The 18,124-nt window shown below is 41.5% G+C and overlaps 1 protein-coding gene across 3 annotated transcripts in view; it reads left to right on the top strand.

Annotated features, from left to right (window-relative positions):
- The first annotated feature begins 182 nt into the window (after positions 1-182).
- The window catches only part of eml5 (EMAP like 5), a 51,349-nt gene continuing 33,407 nt past the window's right edge, over positions 183-18,124 (top strand). For 2 of the 3 annotated variants that reach the window (XM_004540667.5, XM_004540666.5), the window contains exons 1-6: positions 183-697; positions 8,501-8,660; positions 11,216-11,314; positions 11,698-11,766; positions 16,134-16,319; positions 16,882-17,017. In XM_004540667.5, coding sequence (XP_004540724.2) covers positions 501-697; positions 8,501-8,660; positions 11,216-11,314; positions 11,698-11,766; positions 16,134-16,319; positions 16,882-17,017 — 847 coding nt within the window. In that variant the 5' untranslated portion in view covers positions 183-500. Of the gene's footprint in view, positions 698-8,500; positions 8,661-11,215; positions 11,315-11,697; positions 11,767-16,133; positions 16,320-16,881; positions 17,018-17,225; positions 17,250-18,124 lie in introns of all 3 variants that reach the window. The other variant, XM_012923172.5, reaches the window with a different exon arrangement.

Below are 18,124 nucleotides of genomic sequence, written 5' to 3'. Positions count from 1 at the left end.
AATAAAAAATATTCAGAAATAGGGTCTAGCACCCGGACTGCTTGCTTCTTGGTAATGACGGAGTTGTCCTCTCCTGCTTTTTCCTCCTGAGTAAGTCAAAGCATCTGATTGGGTAACGGACTCCTCCGTCATCTTTGTAGGCGGTGCTTGTGGAATAACAGTACAGCTCCATCTTTGTAGGATTTGACAGGAGCTTTGACCCAACTCGAAGAGGACCGCGAGCCCGGGGCTGAAGTACAAGTAGACTGAATGAAAACACAAGCGTAGAAATCAGTTTCTTAAACAGAGGCAGAGGGCTTTCATATTACCAGGCAGCGAGTCTTTTAATTCACATAACCCGCAAAGATGCCCGATTTCAACGCTTGCTCTTGACTCTGGTTGTTTCCAATGGAACTAGCCTAATGGGACACGCGGGCTTCAAATAAATCCTTTTTGGTGAATGACACTATATCCGAAAGCCTGCGTGATAGCGACAGAGAGACACACACGGAAGTGCGGACATGGCTGACAGGACTGCTCCCAACTGCCACCTGAGACTGGAGTGGGTGTACGGATACCGGGGACATCAGTGCCGCAACAACCTGTACTACACCGCCGCCAAGGAAATTGTCTATTTCGTCGCCGGTGTGGGAGTTGTGTATAACACCCGGGAACACAAGCAGAAATTTTACCTGGGGCACAACGATGACATAATCAGGTAGTAATGACATGTTTATATAAACATATAAATGCATTTCAGCACCGTGGACAGCACCAGACTTGAAACGTGTACTGAAAGTGTAGAGTTGTCATTATTGGAGCTGGTGTCACCTTGTGCAATGTAATGCGATATTTTTCAGCTCCACGGGGAGTGCACCCCTACTTAGCAGCATCCCTAGTTTGCTGTGGGTTCAATATTTTGCTCAAGGGCACTCCAGCAAAGCAAGGGGTCCTTTGAAGACTGCTCTTGCTCCCATGTTGGAAGGAACCACTACACTAACATTAATTACTAAACAGAAACTAATATTTTAAAAATTATTTTGTTGAGTTCATGTTTATGCTTTAAAATTATTTGTCACTGACAATCTACTTTTAAACAATGTCATCCTGGGAAAAGCAGCAACCCATTCGTACAAAAAGGACGAATGGGTTGCTGCTTTAATATAAAATGTGGTTTAATGTAAAATATTTGACATTGATGCTCAACATTTAGTCATTTTTAAAAGAAAGGTTGACAGTGTAGACAGTAAAGTGGGCATATTTACCTTTGTGCAGTCCAATACTAATGTGCAGTATCTGAAAAATGCAATTGAACAAAGCTGTCCTTGAAGGAATCCTTGAATTGGAAAATTGAGGTAATAAGGGATTTAGTAGCTCGACCTCTGCATCTCAGGGAAAATGTTGAAACCTTTTTTTTTTAATAAAAAGTTATCATTAATCATTATATCACTCATCTTTCTCAGCATGCTGCACAACAATGACCTGTGACCAGTGGTTTAGTGCTTGTGTTGACATATGTGCGTCTGTGTGTGGGTTGGCCTGGAGATGACTAGCTTTATACTGTGTCGGTCGTCAGCTGGACTCCTGCTCCATTATTAATCGGACAGTAGAGATACTAACCCTCCGCTGCCCTGTGAGTAAAGTGCCTGAGTTCAAATGGTGAGCAGGAGGAGTCACAGACTAAACAATAATCTGATATATGATCTGCAAAACTGTTGAAAGTACAAAAGTGGTAAATTGGTGTAAAATCTGCAAATTTGATCAGAGTATTTCAGTGTGAAATGCAGAAACCTCTCATAGCGTGACCATGTGCTTTTTGTGCAGCCAGGTGGTTTGAACTAGCGCTATGTACTTACAGTGCAAGCTAAATAGGTCCCTTAAGCTGTCATTTATTAAATGCCAAGTAATAGCCATTTTAAAGGCCTCGAAGGAGTGCTTATGAAGCTCTTTTAAATACTGCCTTTGAATATGACTTCTGCGGCACAACCAGGAGCAGTGCTCGCCACATTCAGATCTGAATTATCACGTTGCACAAACTCATGTGGAAGAGAAGTGGCTTCTTTAGAGGGACTTAAAATTCAAATACTGCTTCTCTTCATTTTCTTGATGCACTGTTGCTGTAGATTCGTAAGCAATTTTTACATTAATTTGTACTTTACAGGGTCATTGCAGCACTCGTTTTGGGTAATCCCGTAAAAAGTCAATGAATGCCTCTCACCTGACCCACTCATCATCACCTGATTTTTTTGTACAATGGCGCCATCAAACCCACCATGGCGCCATGGAAAATTTAATGGCATTATTATTATCAAGACTGGGCATGCTGCTCATATCAAGGTAAAAAAAATATATATATGAATTTAAATGAAATCCTGTAGTAGCTTTGTATACATGTTGTATACATGTGCTCACCCACTCAACTTCATCATGGTTTTAATTTCATGATTTTAAATAGAATCTCTAATTTAATATTTCTCAACTGTTTAAAATTACTGTATTACAAATACATTTTTGGCACAGCAGGAATCAGACATTGAAAGATTATACAAGAAGTTTTATCCAGACAAAAATGGATTCATGAAGGTATGTTGTGTCAAAATGCTAAAATATAATAATGTGAATTAAAAAGTGCAAAATTTCAACCTATCCATATATACCTAGGACATTTATAACTCTGAGTATTTTCACAGGTTAAATTTTTCACAGCTCACTTTGACGGGGTCACATGGGAACATTTGTCAGATTAAACTGATTTTACCCATTTCTCCCACTTTTTTATTCACCCTGAAGTCTGTTTTAACTGGTCTCTGAGTAATGTGGAAGAGCTAATTGGCAGGTTTACACATGAATGAAAGACTGAGCAGACAATGATGCAGTAGTCTAGCCTTCTTTTGGTTGGCCTTTTAATGCTTTGTTAGAAAATGTAAATAAACATGTTACTGGGCGATAACAGAATAGACCTGGGAGACAGTTAACGACCTCCAGTTAGAGCAGAGTACTGTGAGGCACATCATTAGAGTGGGTAGCCTTGTTAAAACTGTTTTTTGCTATTCTTTCCTCATATCTGCCGTTGTTCCAAATGGCTTTTATTCAAGTCAGAAACTCTAAGAGCCCGAGGCTCCTGCTAAACCTCAGCAGAAACAGAGTTTTTCCTGCATATAAACAGTCTTGGCTCCCACTCAAGAAAAATCATTAGGACTATGATTAAAAATACTCTTCACTCTTCTTAATATCTTTAATAACCTGGGTTGAAGTTACACATAAATACTTTTTTTCTTTATCAAATGTCCAGAAACATGAGAAAAATGAACAGAATTCTATCAGGAAACTTAATACAGTTAAGTTTGGCTAACTGTATACAGACCAATCATGCTTATGTGTGTAGGAGGCATGATTGGTCGGATTGGTAAGCAAACCCTGAAGAGAGGAAACACCCTGGGAAGGTTGGCTATACTGCTGGAATGCACCACTTTAGAAAACCCTTAGTTTTTTCCTACCAATCATTAACATGGTTAACACATTCACCTTACATGTGAAAGATCCCTGGGAGATCACAAACCCTGCCTCAGGGTCGCAAGCTAATGCACTCCAAGTGTCAGTGCCAAGCCCTGATAAAAAGGAGAGTTGCATCAGGAAGAGCCAGTCGGCATAAAATCGGTGCCAAATCAAATATGCTGATCCATCCACCGTGGTGAACCTTAGGAAAATAAAGCAGCAGCTGAAAGCACCATTAACGGAAAAATAAAGTTTGTGGAAACTCTTTTTGACTTTAGTCTCACCTCATATTTTTCACCTGGTTGTCTGAGCCACAGTTTGAGACCCACTGGTCTATACTACAAAGCTTAAACCCCGACACTCAGAGCACATACTGTCCACGCAAAGACCGATTCACACGAATACATTCAAAGCAAAAGGAACAGCTGGCTACACTTTTAACTCATAGGAGTCTTACTCACTCCATCAGCCTTATGGGAAAAAAGAGGCTGATCTTTATCTGCCGTGTTCAATGGTAGTTCAGTCAGTAGCTGACCGGGAAGGGGGTGGGGGGAGATAAATAATAAAAAATAAACAAGCAAAAAATACAATGGTACTGAAACAAGCTAAATTTTTAGTTTTAAAGCACGTGTGCTGGTATTGTTCTAGAATTTCACAGTGGTTTTCCAGTTGAGTTACCCATGACCCAAACCTAACTGCACACTCAATTCAGGGATAAAGAGATTGCTAGGAAAGCACGTATTTGCAGGGTTTTTCCTGTACTTAAAAACCTTGGCCTCCACCAAAGAGGTTTTAGCCTCCTCTACCAAGGAAATTCACAAGGGTTTTAATAAAATAATTTAAAATCAATAATTTTTAAGTGGGGTTGGCCAGAAATAAGAGAGATCTACGCAGATTCTTGCAGACCAGACGTGCTTGCAAAGTCAACTCCAATGGCCAATTTGAGGCAGAAACATCCCTCTTTTGTTACATTTCATTTCATTTGTGGATGTAAATTCACAAAAGCGTGGGAAGATAGAGGCATGGCGGCCTTCTCCGTGTAGTCATTATTTGATGGTCTAGCCTTGAACGCGAGTTTCATCATCACTGTGACATGAACAGCAAACGCAATAAACAGAATACAAGAAGCTGCCTTAAAATGCAAGCAATAAAATAGGCCTGTAACTTACACAAGCTCTGTATTCATGCTGAACATATGTACATGTGACCTCATGTTTCAAACTGAATGTAAATCGAGCAATGAGAGAAAGCACAATTACTCTCTGGCTGGACAATAACAGGCTGAGAAGTCATTTTTTGTTTCTGCACTGTGATCTTTTCTGCATGTTTTCTTGTTTTGATCCTGAGAGTTAATGAGTTAACGAGAGGGTTTCATGAACACAGAAATAAAAGGCCATCTCCTGTTACTCAGAATATCATGTTACCTCTATGATGGATCACGGCCAGAATTATGGATTATAGATGCCAGAGTGAGGCTGGTCTTGTCTCGGTGAGCTTGGAGAGATGCTGTGAATACATTTCCATTAATACTGCTGCAGGGTTTGTACAATAACAACGTGTCTGGCTTGCAGAGAAGAGTCTGTCTGTCCACAAACTAATGATATGAACAAAAAAAAGCATTTTAAAAAATAATAAATACAGTATTTTGACTACTATTGAACAAGTTAGAGCTGTGCATGTGAAACAAATCACTGTGATACACTAGAGCAGTGTGTGAGAATGTGCTTTCAGATAGTTTTACTGCTGACAGCAGCTATGAGAGCTGATATGATTTACATATCCATCTTTGCGTCCATCTTCCATTGTCTTAGTGTTGATTAATATGGATGGTTTGTGATGATCTACTTCCTAAGACGTTATCTTTAGCTTATTTTATATGCAGGCGCCAGCCTCAGTATAATATCATTCTCTATGGTAATTGTTCATTTTGCTTTTTCTAGATCGCATGCTGGAAATGTTCAGCCACCATATCCACAAGGAAAAAGCCTTATTGGAACACTAGACTAATCTGTTACCAATAAGACTGCCTGCTTCATATCTTTACATGCATTTCCATATTGCCAATGAGTGTATTTGCATGCCTAAGTATTATTATTCTTCCCAGGTTTTGGGTTAATTTTGTTAATTGTGTTCAGTTATGTTCTATATTTTTCACTATCACAGCAAGCACCTTGCATTTACATAGCTATTATCATGGGGTGGTAATAATAACAAGGTTTTAAATACATGTGTTGTTTCAGTCCTTGTGTTGTCCCAGTGTTGCATTTATTTTGTATATATGTGTCTCCCTCACACATATATACAGAATCATTTATCAGTTCATCCCACTGAGTCACGAAGCAGGTAAAAGTTTCTGCATTTAGTAATAAAAATATTTCTTTGGTTTCAGAGTATCAATAATTGTTGTCACAGTGTATTTTTATATTTATTTTTTGTCCCTAATTCTATTGAAGTATTCCAGGTAGGATATCTAAGTTTCTTAAAACCAGGAAAAGACTTTATCCAGATGGGTGCGTGTGCAACACATAGCCAGGATACTCTTAAAAAGTCCCAGCACAATCACAAATGCACTCACTGTTAGTAGCTGCCAGGGCTACTCTGTAAAAGGAAGCTTGTTCTCTAAAGAGCTCATCTGTCGTACCCAATTAAGATCCTCCAGAGTTTCATACAGTTACTTAGCACAATGGTATGATTCAGCAGTGTTGTCACTGGGGTTAAAAATATATATAACTGACTGTTTTAAGTGGCATTATGAATGTTTTACACTGATGAGGTGGAAGCGGCTACACATGCTCAGATACCCTTATATTATACTTCACCCTTACCATAAACAGCCTAGATGTCAGTGATGCCTTTTTGACTATTATACTACTTTAAGTATTGTTTAATTGATATATGAAGCATATATTGCTTCTGTGAATCCTCACATTCAAAAAAATATCATTTACAAATGATTAGTGGTTTCTTGATAATTAAACCAATTAATTTCTGTTCCTTAACTAATCATTTGAGGAAAAAAATAAAATGACAATTTTGGTTCTATTTTTGTAACGTCACTAAATTTCTGTAAGAGAATCTTTGCCCCGATCATCATCTATCTAATCAAGAAGAGCACTACTCTACATACCTGCTGCTTACTTTATCTTTTCTATTTTTAGTTTTTGGAGCAAGCTGATGGATTAAAAACACTTTGCAGTATCCTGGGAAATATCCTCTACTATATAGACCTTCTGAAATGTCCTAATCCGCTGCTTCTTTTTAATCCAGTGTAGGGAAAATCAGACAAAGAAAACTACTGTTGCATGTGTCTCGGGAGCTTACTTTAAAATGAGGATCAATTGTGGCCTCCTGTACTTTAATGAGCTCTGTTCATGGGGTTTCCTATCTTTCTTGCAAACCAAGCGTGTCGTTCCTGTGCTCTATTTTTGCATTCTCACTGTCAGAAATCAGCTATATCTATAAAAAAACAGGGAGTTAAATCGCTGCTCTGTTTGCCGTATAGCTCGTTTTGTACTACAGCATTATGCAGATGGAGGACAGATGCATCAAACAGCCGTAGCCTATATGAAACAGGAGAACCGTGGAAATGCACTGCAGGCAGAGTCATTAGTGATGGCATTTAACAAGCTCTTCAGCTGACAGGAATGTAAGGGAAACAGTCTGGTTGTAGCTGGCTCGAAGACTGCATTTGATTTTCACGCTGTAAAGGGGACCTACCACATTTTAACTACAGGATAGGAGTTATAAGTATCAGCACTTCCTTTTTTTGGTGACTCCAAAGATGTTGGAAGTTTTCATCTTCATTAATCATGTTTTACGTCAACACACCAGACAGATTTACCGCAAAGTACCTGGTCATGCCAAAGCAGTTTTCTCTGCTGTCTGTCTGCATCTCAGTATTTCTCTCTTCCTCTGAATGCTATTTTTAGCCGCTTTGCTCAGATTATATAATTCATAAAAAGTAAGATGAGAAATTGTGCCAAGTTGGAAAGAGGTTCAACGAAGTCGGTGGCGTAGCCGGGGCAAAGGGAGAGAAAAAGCAGAGAGGGCTGAAGGATGACAAAGATCAGGCTTGTCACATCAGACCCACCTCAGCTTTCAGAGACGTTACACCACCAAGCTTTATCTGCTCTGTGATGACAGCGCATTACGGATGCAGATAAAGTGTCAGCAGTCAGGCAGAAAGATCCACACTGAAAACTTTGAAGGAGAAAGATGAGACAAAGTAGTTTAGAGAGTCAAAGTGGGCTATTTGTTGGGAGCCGCTTTCACTCAGCAGGTTGATGCTGCTCGGTTCGTGAAGCCTCGCTGGCCCTGCTGTCTGAATACACGCCAGGATTACAAATGCTGGAGAGCAGTTGGCAAAACAGGCAGTCTGATTATAATGGAGGGAGCTCCATCGCAGCGTGAACTATATAGGCCAGGACAAGGTGAGAGGAAGCCTTGCCCAGTAAATCACTCAGGCCTGCCTGGAACGTGACTGGGGTCTGGTGAAAGGATGGGTGGAGCGGGAGAAGAGAGTGACAGCTTTATACAGCAGGCTGTTGCTCAGCTGTAGAGTGGGATAGCTTGTAGGTGGGGGAGGTACGAGTGGAGCGAAGGGGGTGGGGGTGGGGATTATGTAACAGTGTTACAAACATATGCCCAGTGATGCGAGGAAACCCCATATGAATTAAAAAAGGTGAAAAGGGCAAAAAATAATTCAAGGGAGGTTATGAATAAAAGCTGAGAAAGATGAAATTCACAGATTTGCCAGTGTTGCTTTTTATACTTTGATACCACACATGAAGCCAGGCTAAGTGTGTGTGTGTGTGTGTGTGTGTGCACTGAGCATGACTGAGTTAACTGAACCATGTCACTTCATCAAGCTGCCACTCTGTTTCCATTGGAGACTTAATGTGTTCATTTGCTGGGAGGGTGAATCCCTTGTCTGCACACACAACTACACACTCACACATGTACATGCAATCACGCAAAATAGCTATGCTAACCAGGTGTTTTCTCTGCCCGTTTTCTCTCTGCGCAGCTTAGCTCTCCATCCGGAACGAGTGTTGGTGGCCACGGGACAGGTGGGCAAGGAGCCTTACATCTGTGTGTGGGACTCCTACACTGTGCAAACCGTGTCCATCCTCAAGGATGTGCACACACATGGCATTGCTTGCCTGGCCTTTGACCTCGAGGGACAGGTACTGTTCTTGCAGAATAATGCAAATGTTAAAAGACAGTAAGAATCTGTCACATTAAAAGATGAACAGCGCTGCTGTAGTTTTAATCTTTGCAGTCTTTGTCCAGTGCCATAAAATTTGGGGATGTTTCTAGGGAGCCAAAGAGAGCTGGAAGTGTCACCAGATAGCAGATCTGCAGAACTGTATGAGCATTTTGCAGCTGTGAATGCCATATTTCCTATTACTCCAACTGAGATTACTGAGCTACAGTCGTATTGCATCACAGAACTTGTCAGTTTGCAGTGTTAAAGTGAGATAAACTTTCCGTACGTAACAGGCTTGCATCCAGACAATTTAGTTTTTATTCTCTGACACAACCAACTTTCCAGCAACCTCCTTTTTATCTTTTTTTTTGTCATCGTCTCAATCTTTCTCGGACTTGTCACCAGTTAACGTTTACACACTGCAACCTTCAGATATCATATTGATGTGAACTGTGAAAATCAATACAGAACAGGTTTTGTATTTACACGCCTTTCAAAGTGGACTTTAACATCCTATATTTTTCAGGGAAGGAATATGACCCTGTGTTACTTTCCTGCTCGGGTCATGAGCTGGGGACTTAGATGAAAGGTGACAGTTTTTAAAGTCAGAGAAAAATCCATCGCTTATTAGTTTAGCAGCTCTATTTACCCTCCATCGCTCCCCCTTCCTGGATCAGAGGAAGTGAGAGCTGAACTCAGAGCAATCTAGAATAAATCCCTGGTGCCATTACCCTGTCCATCTATTATAGCAATATAAAAAAAGTACACTGATATTTGACACTTCCTTCTCTCCGAGATATTACAGCATTACTGATATTACTGACTCTTTTATTCTGTTTTAGACAATTTCTGCATGCCAGATTATGCAGTGATCAAGGGTTTTTGCGAACAATTATTATGTGGTTTCATCCGTGATTTGAGATTTTAGGTGGTTGCTAGGGGATGTGATGATTTCATAATATATAACACATCATTTTGTGGATATAAATTAGATACTTTTTTGATGAAAAAAAATTCACACAATTAGTTTTTAAGGTTTTATACATAAATGTATAAATGCTATAGATTTTAGGCCTGGGTTAGTGGTTGCTAGACTTTATGATTATGTCATAACATCTGACATGCCTGAGAGACTAAGATGTAACTGTGAGCCAGTTTTAGTTGCTCAACTAAAATAGTGATTTTGTCTCACAGTCACACTATTAGCATTTTGGCATGTTGGAATGTTTTTTGGAGCCAGAAATCACTATATTTAAGGAAGAGGGTGGAGTAGAAAGTTCAGCAAACAAGTTAGCAAGCTGGAGCCATACAATCTAACACAAAGACACTCACTGAATAACAGTATCATTATTAATATTAGTAGGAGTGTCAAATTATTTGATTAAAAATTCTCCACAAGACAAGTCTGTGTCTTTTTATGCAATCTACGTGTGATCACAGCGTTCTTGCAGCAACCATAAAGTTGTTTGGGACAGCACTGTATACCTCCTTGCTACCAGTTTTACCTAGCAACAACCAGCAATCTTTGTATGCTGACATCCTTTCAGTATCAATATGGGGAAATATAGCTGGTATAATGTTAATCATCTTAGCCGTCTTACCTTAGCATGCTAGCATGCTATAACATTTATGAACTTATAGATTCTTTAAAATATCATTAATACCAGATATTTGGGCATAAAGGATTTTGAACTGTGTCCCAAAAAAGGGATTGAGTTACAGTATTTAAAAAAAACTAATTTAATTACCGTCCATACCAATAAGAACTATTTTAAAATGATAAAATGTTTGCCTCAGTCCATGTTGTTATGTCTCATTAACCCCAAACCAGCAAAATCTGTGTTAGTGTTGTGAAGGGATCCTTGCCAAAAAGGCTCCAATAGCACCAAAACTTTTGCTTTGCTTTGATGATCAAAAAAACCCAAAATCATTCTAGGTTTTTATTGTTATGAATGAATATCTGTACAACTATTGACAGAGATTCATCTAATAACTGCTGAGCGAGACCCGTCGACAGAACATCCCTAGAGCTACGCCACTACCGCTGCTAAAACATTACTTGAGTTTGAATGCACATCTCAGCCGCCTTCATCTGCACGGTTCCACTGGGTTTCAACACTCGGGGCCTCTTTCCTCATCATTAAAACACTGGCTTTTCAAATTCAGTTAAAACTGTGCAAATGCCTCACCAGAGACTTCTGTCCATAGCCAAACACTGATTCAGCACTGCATCGAAGATGTAAACCAAGCAGCAGAGTAGTGAAGGCTTTCCATGAGAGTTGCTCTCTTCTCTTCTGCTCCACTGCTGCCGCTGCCTACTCACTCAGTCGGCTATAGGTGGCTCCTCCAGCAAAAGCACTCAAATGTGCTCACTGGAAGCGCCAGAGGCTGGACAACTGTTCTCTTCTGCTCTGTAGCCATTATTAGCCCTTTCACTGTGACCTACCATGCTGCAGTGGAGCTAGCTAAGTTTGTTTTGCAGTGATTAGTGAGAGTCTGTGATGTCTCTGTTTTTCTTTGCTCTCTTTACAGTGTTTGGTGTCTGTGGGTTTGGACTCGAAAAACACAATCTGTGTGTGGGACTGGAGGAGAGGGAAGGTTCTGGCAGCCGCTCCCGGTCATACAGACAGGGTAAACACTTTCCTCCTCCCCTTGCTCCTCTGTCACAAGCTCTGTATTGACCGCCTCAATTAGCTATAAATGCAGGATGGAGCACCTGCCCAACAGGGACATAAACAAGTTAGGCCTGATTGATTGTAAGCCTTCCAGAGCCCATCGGAGAGGAGTATACATCTAATGAAAAGGAATTTTAAAAAGATGAAACACAGGCAGCTGTTGTTTTCTAATTCAGCCCACACACGTTATAACACAGGCAGGGTAAACACACACAGACACACCACACACTTTTTTTTCCCTTTTAATTTCCTCCTCCTGCAGCGAATGTGATTATTAAAAGTCCAGACTTGAAGGTGGATGTTGTGGTATTTAATGCATTGTGTGTTTTCTCCCTGCAGATATTTGACATATCGTGGGATTTGTACCAGCCGAGCAAGCTCGTAAGCTGCGGTGTCAAACATATCAAGGTACAGCCATTTCCTGGTCGTTTTATGCAGTGTACTATAGATGGCTCAGGCTTGCACAATATATGAAAACAGATTATGATTTTTAGAAGTTTTCATGGCGCCTCGGTTCTCCCCGCTTTATCGTCATGGCCACATCAAAGCCTTAAAATAGATCTATGCAAATTCGTTTTATTTCATGGCTATAAGGCACTTAACATAAGTAGGACAGGCAAAGACTCACTCTCTCTCTTCTCTCAAATTTGTAGTAATCTGCACTGCAGAGAGTAAAATGTTTCTTTTTCTTTTTTTTTTTGTTGAAGACCGTGACTCTGCTACTCAGCTCCCCCTTTCAAAATCCCCATTCAACTCTATAAAAGCACTCCGCTCTACAAACTGCAGCTGTGCTCACTTCCCTTTCCAGGCCTATCTCTATCACTCTTTTCAAGAGTGGCGCTCATAAATCTTCAATGAGTTGATGCAGGGTGTCTGTCTTCGCCAAGCCGTCCCTTGGGATGTGTAGTTGTAGTGTTCAGAGGAGGCTCATTTCCAAAACATTGGGAAAAGAATGAATCACGCTCAGATAGGAAATGTACCCTCTGGCTCTGCAAGGCTAAGTATTCAGGCACGCTTAAGTGGGCAATGCAGTCGAGAGGGGGTGTGAGGTCGGGGGGTTAACCTACTGTACGTTTTTCTCGGTGTGTAATGTTCTCTCGTAGTAATTACCCCCTGAACTCTTTCTCAACTGCCTCGATGCAGAAACTGCTGCGCCCAACCCCCCCAGTCTTTGCAGAATCCTTTGGTCCTTCTCTGTCCTCCTCATCTCCTTTCACCCCTTCGGGTTGTCTGATGCCAAGGCAATCCAGCAATTGTCCCACATAATTCCCCAGCCCTTCACCCTGCAGACCATGTGACATCTGCTCCCCTGGCCTGTTTTCGCTCTGTGATTATAGCACTCAGAGCATACAGGAGATTTAGCCCCAGTAATCCACTCACTAGCAGGGAGGAGGAAAACACCACCTCTGTGGTGGGGACGCTTTCCTCCACATGCAGCTACTCATCACTTTGTGTTTTGAATTCACAAACATATACCCCACTTATCCAGCTTTTTCGAAGACTGTTGTACATTTATGTTTTGTGTGTTGTCACCCAGTTTCTCCCAGCTGTTTGACTTCTCACAACAAAGCATTAACTTCCTGTGACGCCAAATGACTGGGTCATTTATGAGGAAAAACATCTTAGAATTAGAATTAGAATTAGAATTCAACTTTATTTTCATTGCATATGCACAGGTACAGGGCAACGAAATGCAGTTTGCATCCATCCAGAAGTGCTTTAGTGATATAGATATATTACAATATATATTAGCAATAATATAGATATGTGAGTATATTACAGAAATGGGTCTATTATGGTATGTTATAATGTACATGGTATGAAGTATGTTGTGAATATTCTATAACTATAAGTATGTACAGGCTGTAGTGAGTACAAGCTATGTACAGGCTATGAACAGGATATAAATATGAAAAACTATACAGAATATGAAATAAATAACTTTACAGAATCTGAGATATACAGCTATACAGAAATGTGAACTATGCAAGTTGTAAACAGTTGTAGGGTTAAAAATTATCATATGTACAGAATGATTATTTACACAGAGCTATACAGTAGTGCAGTTAAGATAAGTGAGATATAATTCCTACAGAGGCTATATAAAGTGCTAGTGGTTGTGAGTGGTGGTTCAGTCCATGTTATTATTGTGTGTTTGAGGGTACAGTTGTCCATTGTGGGTGTGTGTATGTTCAGTCCATGAGTTAACGTGGGTCAGATGTCAGGAGGCAGAGTTCAGGAGTCTGACAGCTGTGGGGAAGAAGCTGTTCCGGTACCTGGTGGTCTTAGTCCGGAGGCTCCTGTGGCGCCTCCCAGAGGGCAGGAGGGTGAAGAGTCCATGTGATGGGTGACTGGGGTCTTTGATGATTTTCCCAGCCCTTTTCAGACACCGCTTCCTGTAGATGTCTTTTATGGCAGGAAGTGGTGCTCCGGCGATGCGCTGGGCAGTTTTCACGACCCTCTGCAACGCCTTCCGGTCCGAGGCAGAGCAGTTCCCGTACCAGACTGTTATACAGTTGGTCAGGATGCTCTCGATGGTGCAACGATAGAAGTTCACCAGGATGTCTGAGGACAGGTGGTTCTTCCTCAGAGTCCTCAAGAAGAAGAGGCGCTGGTGAGCCTTCTTGACCAGCTTGGAGCAGTTGGTCGTCCAGGTGAGATCCTCGGAGATGTGGACTGCCAGGAACTTGAAGCTGCTCACACGCTCCACAGCCGTCCCACGATGAGCTCCTTGGTCTTCTCGGTGTTAAGCAGCAGGTTGTTTCTGTCGCACCACTCAGCCAGACGATCCAAAATTAAAAGAAACTCAGAAAAAGTTACCTAATTTTTTCAGATCATTTCCACCAAATCATATAACAAAAGCCCCTGGTTGGGAATCAGAACCACAGGTTGGCCACCAACCTTAAACCTGTGTACATAACATGAGAATTTCATAATTTCAAAGTTTTTATTTGTCTGGAGTTAACTACCAACTCACTTGTGTATTTTAAACCCACATGGTGATCTCACTCACATGGTGTTCATAGCATATAATAATCTCAACACATTATCACACCACTCAGATATAAATAGAAGCAGACTCACGTGCCTAGAACAGCATAAAATATATCCACAACTCACGGTTAGTAAAATGTCATGGGTACATGATGAAAACAGCTAGCGAGAGAGGTGTTGTTTTTGTGTTTTGGTCATCTGAAAGCCACAAAGCCACAGAGGTCGGCTTGAGTTCAGGTCAGTTAGCTGTCCTTACAGCAGGCTGCCAAATAGTTGACCTCTGTTAGTGCAGCAGCAACATTTAGGGTCACTGTATTTGGGCAAGAGGGGGAATTGTGAGTGGGATGCAGGGCGTACAGGGACGTGCAGTGCAGTAGATAATGAATGACTGACCTTTCTATGTTAATTACACTTAAAAGCTTTCCCTTGGGGTGATGGTGGAGGTAACCGAGCTAACGACATACTACTAATCCTGTGCTAAGAGGACGAGCTCAAAAGTGTCATTGCCAAGACTTGATTTTGACTCAGAGGAGTCTCATTTTCAGGGACCTTTCCTCCATGTTGTCCCTACCCCTGTGTGCCTTCCTCTACTGCTCATGGCCTCATCATAAACCTCTCCAGCATCCAGTGCTCTCTCAGTAATTCTGCAGCGAAGGGATTAGCCAGCGCCTGTGTCTCGCAGCCTTATCAGTTGCGGGCAGGGAGGTCTGTGCAGTCACGCCGCATCCATCCCCACTGCTTCGGCAACAGGCTGTGCGACAAAGCCCCCTCCCACGAACCCTTACCAAACCCAGCACTTGACACACTTTCACCTGTGTGTCCCAGTATTCATCACACATTTATGATTTCCACTATTTAACCTTCACCGAAACCACAAAAGCTCCCTAACTCGCAAATGCTCCCTGAAATCTCAGTGAAGAGCTCAAGACCAGAAAAGTCCTGTTCTGGTACGGTGTGTGCAAGCCTTAAATGACTGATGGCATCTGCGATGCTTGTCTATGATAATCAGTCCCTCCTCTTAGAGCGCAACAGCTCTATCAGTCAGGGCAATGGGTGTTAGCGAGGGTGTGACAAGCTGTCACTTTCAAAGAGCTCATTTGTTTATCCTGTTAGTCCCTATCAAGCTGCTGTGCAATCATTCGTGCATTGTCCGAAACACAAATATCCATTTTGAGTCAAGCTATAGGTTTGAATACGAAGCAGCTGTCAAACACATGATCAGGTGAAGCAGAAAATGGGCTGTCAGCGTGTCATTTTTCTGCCGCCTGCCGGTGATGAGTGTCTCGGTTTCACGTGAGGATGGCTGTGTCTCAGTATTCGAGACACCTTTCCTGAGCTTTGTCCCTGTGATCTCATCTCCATGCAGACAGAGCGTCTCATTTTCACTCTCTCCCCCTCCGTTTGATGGATTTCGCCCTCAGACGAGGCCATGCCTGTGCATCCCAATGACCTTGTTCATAAATCATGAGCATGCGTGTATGTGCGTGTGTCTGTGGATGCTGATCAGGTGATTACAACACAGCCCCCACCCCCCAGCGAGAGTACCCAGTATGGCATACAGAGACTTGGGGTGAGGTGTGGGATTAGGTATTTTGAGTTTGACTTTTCTTTCAAGGTCTGTGTGCGTGTGTGTGTTTTTTAATGGTGGTTGTACGTGCGTGCCAAAACACACGTATTTGGTCCCAAATACTGCGTAATTGTGCCTTTGCCGTTTCAGGACAGGATTACACAGGGGATTATTAGCCACCATACTCTTCCACTCTTTCTGTTTGTGTTTGCAGTTCTGGAGCTTATGCGGTAATGCTCTCACGCCCAAACGTGGTGTTTTTGGCAAAACGGGGGATCTCCAAACAATCCTCTGCCTTGCTTGCGCTAAGGACGAAGTCACCTATTCAGGTGCCTTGAACGGTGACATCTACGTGTGGAAAGGGATTAACCTGATGAGGACGGTGCAGGGTGCTCATGGGGTAAGTGTGTAATCAGGGTGCATTGTGGTCTTTCGCTCAGGCGGGTTTTGCCTGCACACCTGCAGGTACATACAGAGCAGAACTAAAGTAAAAGCAGCTAGTAAACTTAACGGGGTTCATAGCTATGCTCGCTGGATTTATTTGATTCTGCTCTGTAGAAAAGGATCAGCCTTTTCCTCCACAGGATTAAATGATATCTACGGGATCAACAGCTGGGTGAGGGGGGATAGGCGAATGGGGGAGGGGATAATAACTACAGTACATGTCCATTCCTGCTTTTTGGATGACCAAATATCTTACTAGGGGTTGAACAGGGCCAGACCAGACAAACAAGGGCATCAGTAGAGCTTTCCACTTAAGCTATAATAAAAGCAAACATGACAACTTCCTTTTCTCAGTTTGGTTTTATCTCGAGGCCGCTGTAGCCAGTTTGTAATTGCAAAAGCCTTGTTCAACAAATGCCTGGCTGAGGAGCAGCACTATGGAGTTTGTAGCTGAGGCTGGTTCTGTCGTTGCTCATTTACTGTGCAGATCCTCACTGACAGCCTGTCATTTCCTCCAGTCAGGGATTTTCAGCATGAATGCCTGTGAAGAGGGCTTTGCCACCGGGGGCCGAGACGGCTGCGTCCGGCTGTGGGATCTCAACTTCAAACCAATTACTGTCATTGATCTCAGGGAAACAGACCAAGGATATAAAGGTGATGTCAAATTTGCTCTTTTTTCCCATTAATTTGGGTACAGAAATAATCCAGGTTAAAATTTAAACAACATTGTGAATGAACAAATACATCTGGATTTTTTTAAAAGGCATTCTTTATATTATATATTTTTAATTAATTTTCTAACATTTTCTTCTTGCTCTCTATTTTTCCCCATTTCCTATACTTTTAATCTTGGACCTAACAGTAGCTAGAGGTGAAAATAGCCGAGGTGGGTAATGTCACTGAGGGCGGAGTTAACAACCATGTCAGTCTGTTTGTAGCAGTCTCCACATTTGTTCTACTGTTCCTCTTGTTGTTAGTAAGTTCAAGCACTGTTGCAATTTTTGCTCTGTATACAGACGTCTTCTACAGTTCTGTGCAAACGTTTTAAGCTCGTACAGTAAATCGGTGATGCTACCAATAATAGCCTAGTGAGTGTTTTTATTCAGTTTAGTTCCCAAAGTGTCCAAAAACAACTGAATAACATTCAAATGTCACCATGTGGAGAACTCAACACCTGCTCTCAACCTGCTGATTTTGCAGATTTTAAATATGTGTTTTACAAACTCAGACGCCATCAATTAAACTTTCTCACTCAACTGAATTTATTTCCAAATTTAGGCTGAAATGCCGTTTAAAGGAATATGTTATAATTTATAATTCATGTTTTTCTCTTGCTTGATGATACAGAAACACAATCACCAGCTAATAATGCAGCAGTACATCAGCTGTTCTGTCATAAAAAAAAGCAGAACTGAGAAGAAAGCGCAAGATTTAATTAATGTGTTTAACAAAGCACAGAAGGTTTATTTGAAAAAAGCAATTAATTCATGCAAAATGAAGCAAACAAATAAAAGACTAAATAGGATCAATCTTTATCTTAAAGTCATCTTCAGTGAGCTGTTCCGAGCATCGTGGAGAAGTCGTCACATTTTTTCCATTCATTCATTCATTCATGTCTCAGTGTCTTCTGTCTAGTTATGTAATCCCAGACTGACTTCAGTATGTTAAGGTCAGGGCTCTGTGTGGGCCTCACCTTTGTGTTGCTGAAGATAGTTCTTGATGATTCTGCCTGTTTGTTTGAGGCCATTGTGATGCTGCAAA

Source organism: Maylandia zebra, linkage group LG19, assembly GCF_041146795.1.
Source record: "Maylandia zebra isolate NMK-2024a linkage group LG19, Mzebra_GT3a, whole genome shotgun sequence".
Taxonomy (NCBI): Eukaryota; Metazoa; Chordata; class Actinopteri; order Cichliformes; family Cichlidae; genus Maylandia; species Maylandia zebra.
Note: the sequence above shows the minus strand (reverse complement) of the source record. Positions and strands in the feature narration are given on the sequence as shown.